Source organism: Notothenia coriiceps, unplaced genomic scaffold (assembly GCF_000735185.1).
Source record: "Notothenia coriiceps isolate Sejong01 unplaced genomic scaffold, NC01 NC01_scaffold00000665, whole genome shotgun sequence".
Taxonomy (NCBI): Eukaryota; Metazoa; Chordata; class Actinopteri; order Perciformes; family Nototheniidae; genus Notothenia; species Notothenia coriiceps.
In genome coordinates this window covers 129,894-136,856 of record NW_011333366.1, presented here as the reverse complement: position 1 = coordinate 136,856, position 6,963 = coordinate 129,894, and the positions used below count along the sequence as shown (strand labels likewise).

General features: G+C 41.5%; 1 protein-coding gene across 1 annotated transcript in view; it reads right to left on the bottom strand.

The window, feature by feature from the left end:
* Positions 1-945: 945 nt before the first annotated feature.
* Positions 946-6,963, bottom strand: part of LOC104956310 (extracellular matrix protein 2) — a 21,657-nt gene continuing 15,639 nt past the window's right edge. Inside the window, exons 6-7 of the mRNA XM_010783788.1 lie at positions 2,693-3,019; positions 946-2,244 (exon numbers count right to left, since the gene is read on the bottom strand). Coding sequence (XP_010782090.1) covers positions 2,067-2,244; positions 2,693-3,019 — 505 coding nt within the window. The 3' untranslated portion in view covers positions 946-2,066. The remainder of the gene's footprint in view (positions 2,245-2,692; positions 3,020-6,963) is intronic.

The window sequence follows — 6,963 nt, the reverse complement described above, 5'->3', positions numbered from 1 at the left end:
GACGGGAAACTGCCGAAAGAAAAGTGATGCAGTTTTGATCGTCTCTGCCTTTACGTGCTGGAACTGCAGTATAAATGCGAATGTGTAGTTTCTTAGACAGTAATGTGCTGTTTGCTAAATGACTGTACAATTATGGAGAATGGAGACTGCACCACATGCACAAGACTGAAAGCAGAAATCTAACATGTGATTACAGGGCCAGGCTGAGAGTGAAATGTATAAAAGTGTTTCTGTGTGTGTTTATATTACACATTCAAACCATGCATGTGCTCTCATAACATTGTTGACTGTCAGCTGTTTGCCTCTCAATAACCCAACTTCGTTTTCTCTCTTTCTTATTAACTGTCGATCTCTCCCTCCCTTTCTTCCTCTGAGTGTGTAACTCTAGCGTCTGCAGGGGACCTTCTGTTCTTCATTTAGAGCCTCAGAGGCTTTGCTCTCTGTTGAAAATGTATACCTGGAGCCAGATAGTAAATGCAGCCTGTACATTTGGACTTTGTACACTGTGTACAACATTTTGTAATTTTAATTATATCCATTAGTCTAAGTGACATACTGTTAAGTGTGTCTTTGCACGAGTGGATTAAAAAATTAAAAGACACTAGTGCACTTCCATCAGCCTTCATAAAATATATTTTGTATCTGTGGGTGAGACTGCAAATACAGATTTGTTTGTTTTATCAGGATTTGGTGTAAAGCAGCTCACTACATTGTGAATAACGGGCATCTTAATGTCATAAAACAAATAACGGAGAGTGCAACAGGGTATGTCTTTTTCTTTTGGCTCTTATGTTCTCACCAAGACTGCATTAAGGCAATCTAAAATACAGAAATGTAACAGGCATGGCTCTCATTCACACCGCAAGACTCAAGGGGCTGAGATCATAGATACTGTATGCTGAGACAGAAGAATGGGGCATTGTATTTTACTGTGCAAGAAGATGAGGGATAAACAGGAAAAGATGGAAAGTGAGATATGTGGCGAGAGACACCAAGATAGAGAAGGAGAGAACATTGTGGTCCGGGAAGTCACTTTGTCAACAAGGTTGGCAGGACGACAGAGCTTCAGTGGCTTTAGTTCCCAAAAGATCTGTCGATGTGCTCCAGCTCTCTGTTTCTGTCTTCCAGCCACATTCTATTGGACCTAAATACACGTGAACTGCTGCTCTTCTCATGTTTAACTGATCGGCTTAAAGACTTTCTAAGAACAATCGCTTTATTGTGCCTCAAAGTCAGCTTGTTTTACTCCGTGCCTTAGATAAGCATGTTCCTCCCCTTTTTGTACCATCAACCCTACTGCTAACCCAAATAAGGTGCAGCCCCAGTCTTCTCATGAACACATATTTTCACCCCAATTACTGAACACACTCATACACATTTGTAGGCCCCAACTGAGGCACCTCCCCGCTCCCCTCACAGTCAGAGTGGCTTTATGTGTTTTTGCTGAGCGGCTGGTGGTGGATGTTTATGTTGGAAATCATCTGGTGATAGGAAACCTACGTGATGTTTATATTTTCTTTCCTAATGGGCCCCTTAGGTTCCCACTGTGTCACCAGATATTTTAATTTTCTCTCAGTGACCCCCGTGCTGCAGTCCCAAGATTTGACCCCCCTGTGTCCCAAATCAAAACACATTCACATTGTTTCTACATTACCTGACTAAAGGCTCCACCTGCAAGCCCCAGACTGAGACTAGATTAAGCTATTCTCCATTTCCTCAAAGGTGTCACTTACTTGAATGAAATGACAGATATAGGCCGGTGTTTGGAGCAGATCTGGAAACAACCGTCATGTACTATTAACCTTTTACATAATGATTCTTTCCATTACTGTGTACATTGCATACAAACACATCACTGTTATTCTCCTAATCAAAGGTGAGAAGTGAAAGAGAAAGACAATAATAATGATAACATGATAGCACTGACTGACTAAGTAAACAACATGATAGAGATATTTTTCTGTAGACCCTGCCTACAGAAATATTGAGTGGCTGTATGCCATGATTATGCATGTACATGTATTTGGGAATGTATCTGTCCATCTTAGTTTGTCCAACTTTGCAGCCTATTTGTGATACGAGTGCCCCTTTTGTGGATAGAGGACCAGGCCCTGAGCATCCGAGAGACAGGAGAAGGCATTTGGGGGGATCTTCTCCACCTCCAGCAGATTGTTTTCCAAGTGGATGGAAGCCAAGGTGGAGTCAGTATTTCCAGGGTGGCACACTCCCCACTTCCTCACCAGCCTGCAACCACAACATACGTACTTTAAGTTTTTACATAGGACTTTCCTTCCACGCTTGGTGATTTTGTTAGTCTCCCCATATAAAATGCACAATAAGTATTTTGAGTTCTACAAGAGCCTTTGTGTTACTACATTAGATCAAAGGGGACACAGGGTCTTGTAAAGTTTGCAGACAGTGAGAAAGAAATATTTTTGGCAACAATAGTCATTGTCTTCATCTTTATGCTGATGAGGATGTCAAACTGTTGGCTTGAATAAATGACACTGAATGTGCCATGATATCTTTCTTTGCTTTTTGCCAAGCTCCTTAGATTCTTTTCCAAAGGGAGCTGCATAAGCAGAGCTAATGTTGTTAGGACAGGATTGGGGAACAAACAAGCATTTGGCTTATCCCTGCATTGTGACAAACACATTAGACTCATTCAAATGTATACAAAATGTGACTCTACCTGATTTGGTTGTTGTCTAGTTTCAGCAACTTCAGGTTCTTAAACTGGCGAATGCAGCGAGGGATTTGACTCAGATGGTTGTTGTCCAGCAGGAGCTCACCCAGTGAGCGGTACGCTCCAACAAGAGAGACCCGCTCTAAGCCCTCATTGCTCAAGGCATTGTGGGATAGACCGAGGGACTGTAGGCTCGACCGCATGTGACGGAAGGTGAAGGCGGTGATGTGGCTGATGTTGTTGTGTTGGAGGGAGAGCTTCTGGAGACGGCGTGGCAGATTCATCGGGACAGAGGTGAACCGGTTGTAGGACAGGTCCAAGGACTCCAGGGTGCTGAGAGAAAAACACAAGGATCATGAATTTCTGTGAGATATCTACAAGAAGACCGTCACATTCAAATTCTAATTCTAATGTCAGTCTGTTGGACTTTTGCTTAGTACACTTCTTAGGTCTCGACTGAAATATCTCAACAACTGGGTTATCTTGAAATTGTTGACATACTAGATATTCATGTTTTGCAGAAGTTAGGTCCTAGCTTTGGATTGACCAAAAATGTGGTTCATTCATGGTCCCCTGATGATGTATACTGTAGACTTTGTTGATCCCCAAGTTTTCTTTTAGAGCCACCATGATGTAGATATTTGTGAAGGGATTGCCATGCCATTTTTGTGAAGCACTTTGTTATATCATTAAGAAAAAGTGATACACAAATAAACATTTAAATGTTTCCAACATTCACATCAACCTCTGCTTTACATTGTGTTGCCGACACGCTAAACTAAGATTGTGATCATGGGTAACATTTCACCTGCTTAACATCAGGAGCATGTTTTACAAGACTCTAGACTTGATATGATAATGGAGGCCCACTTCCACTCTTATTCCACGGCGTTTAACTGCAGGCTTCACATTGTATAGTTACAGGACTCCTGCATAGCGCTGTAGGGGGGGGGGAAGGGAGTCAGGATTGCAGAGTGGGAGGCAAGGCTGCCGGGGAATCCTGGGGGGCAACAGGGGGGGAAATAATGGGGTCTGGGGGGTACAATGTGAGAGAATGTGGTCATTTGAGGGGGAATTTGTGGCTGAGAGGCGAAGAAGGGGTATGAAAAAGTTGGTTTACGGGAAAGAGAATGCAAGGATGTATTAAAAGAGGACCAGATTTCGAGGGTCTGAGGGGAAGATGCAGTACAGGGGTTCAGTGTTTTTGCAGAAAGATCCAACACAGCTGTTGTGAGTTTACAGCACGGCTCACTGCAGGATAGGAACCTAATTTCCTGTTCTTCTGCCATTCATAGACCACACTGAACAGCCAATGGTCTCAGAACACTCTGAGGTGGCCAGCCAATGACAACACAGAGAAATGAAATGGGGACCAATGAGGAGAGAGAGAGTGGAGGGTAATGGATGAGGGAGACGCTTGGACTGGCATATGTCTGACTGATATTTGGTGCCTCAGCATTTCTGCTCCTCGTAAAGGTAACTTACAGTAAGACCCTTGCATTAACTTGGCTCCCTTGAACTTTACAGCTCCCAGGTTACATTAATCACTGCTGTTTTTGTGGGGATTTTAATTTCATGAGATGGATGGCGTGTGTCAATGAGAAGGGGGTTAAAATCCCTAAATCAATCAAAAATGTTACATGAAGCACCTTCTGATCATTTGTCAGTATCACAGGAAAGGTCATGGTTAGCACGAGGCCCTCAGTAGTCAAACAACCATAGACCTTATGAAACCTGACGCTGTTTACATGGTTTTCTGTTTAACAGCGGCGTAATAAGGAGTCACGTTAAAACCACTATAAATGTTTTACTGAAAACAAACAGGGGGCAAAGTGACGGATTTGACTCAAAATACACAAGCCAACGCTCACTGAACACCTGCGAGACTTTTTGGTTAACCTATACGTATTTTGTCACTCATGGATTGCTGTAAAATGTGGTTTCTGCTTGATATTTGAACCCTGAAGATATATCACTATACGAGCTTCTCAGTACCAGTTCAGACCAGCTGTGTGCTGCCGATTTATTTTCTAAATCTAGCCAGGAAGCTCAACAGCAGTCTACTGCTACTTAGCTCCACATGGTATTAATGAGCAGAGGAACACACACCACCCACTGGCACATATGTATGCACACACACACACCCACCCACACACACACACACACCCACACACACACACACACACACACACACACACACACACACACACACACACACACACACACACACACACACACACCTCCTTGCGCATGCAAAATAATTGAAGAAAAAAACCCTAATGCTTCCAGACACAGCTATGCGCCAATATTATGTTTATAAAATGTGTCAATTTAAAAAGGCCTATTCAAAAACAATACTTGTGCATGTGTGTCACTATTTGCTATTATATACGAGCAAATAAATGTGTCCCTATTTGCTAGTATATATTATATACAAGCAAATAAGGACACACATGCACTCTGTCTCCAAGAATACAATATGACTTCACTTCTAAAACATTTACAGAGAGGCACGAACCAATTACACATAACCAAATGTTTGTGGATCAATGTTTTTCTGAAAAGCATGGCCAGGAGTAATCAAGCTGTCCTCTCTCCTCCTCAGGCTATTGGGTTCTAATGGGAACCAGCACAATAAAGAAGCAGGAGTACACTACTTATTTACACACATCCATCTGAGTCCAACCTGCCAGCTCTACACAAGCCGGATTACACTTTGGCAACCTATCTAGAGGAGGTAATGTATCCGGCAGAGTAACTGTGCCATGCAGGATAAAGAGAACAAGGCTCGGCTTTGAAAATAAAGAATTGATGGATGGATGATAGTCGACAAGCCTTCAGCTACATCAAGTCATTATAGCGCAGGCTTCTGTGTGCATCTAATTATGAACATACTGGTAAACTGATACATAGGAGTACACCAAAAAGAACATATGGATTTATTTAAACAGAACATTACCTTAATGATTTACTGCATTGGAACACAATGAGGACTGCCCATCTAAAGTAAGTATTTGTATGTGGTCTACTTACTTTTTCAGACTGAAAACTCTGCCATGTTGTTTGTAACCAAAGAGGAACCAATTTAAACTAATACAAAACCTAAATCAAACTGAAAAGGTTTTCACTTTGGATAGTTTTCTTGTTTTTAGTGGTTGTGTGTGATTGTGAGCTTATTGTTTCTCCATTTGTCCAAGCTTTTTAAGAATCCAATTTGTGATGGTAAGCTAAAATAGCTTTGGTTACGAGTCCTGTCAAGTTTATAACATAACAAGCATCTTTGTGGCCAGAACCTGTGCTTACATGCAGTGGGTCTGAGGCATCAGCGATGATGATGATACATATGCGCAAAGATCCTCGCTGTCAAAATGACAGAACTAATAGAAACATAACTAACAGTTGAAGTTATCATCTGATCAGCCAACAACACAATCTGTTTTAACTCAAAATAAAATGAGATAAGACATCACCTCTGTGTCACTTTTTCATTAATACTGTGGTCAAGTTTTACTAGATAACTTTAAAGCTGATGACACATTTACAAGTCTATTATATTGAGCTGTAGAACATCATAAAGTATTACGTCATTTAAGCAGACAATCAACATTGTGAAAATCTTACCAATAAAAATGTTTGACAGCGTTAATAAAAACTGCAATTGAAAACATATTACCCATGACGTTACATTTTTGGAGAAATGTTTGTGCAGCTTTCATGAGAGGAAGTAATTGAAAACATGCTTTGGTTCTGTCAGTGAAGATGTGGAGTTGGAGTGAGGCTGTCACCTGGCAGCAGGGAGGTGATGACTGGTACATTTTGATTGACTTGAAGAGAAGATATGGAGGCATTTGAGACTGTGATTTGAGCCGACAGGTTCATAAAGAGCCGGGAGAAGATGGCAAACAGCCTTATCTGTGTCTGTGTCTGTGTGTGTCATTTTACATGTGCTAGTTGTTCCCTAAAGGTGGCATCATAGGGTACAGATATATTATCAGCAAAACGTACATAAAGTATTAAAACCGAAAGTACTCTTCTTACGATCAAAATGGTCCGCAAGAGCTAAATTAGCATACAGTTGCAAGAAAAAGTATGTGAACCCTTTGGAATTACCTGGATTTCTGCATAAGTTGGTCATAAAATGTGTTCTGATCTGCACGTTTGAAGTTTGCAAAAGAGCACCTGGATGTTCCACAGCACTACTGGCTAAATATTCTGTGGACAGATGAAACCAAAGTTGAGTTGTTTGGAAGGAACACACAACGCTATGTGTGGAGAAA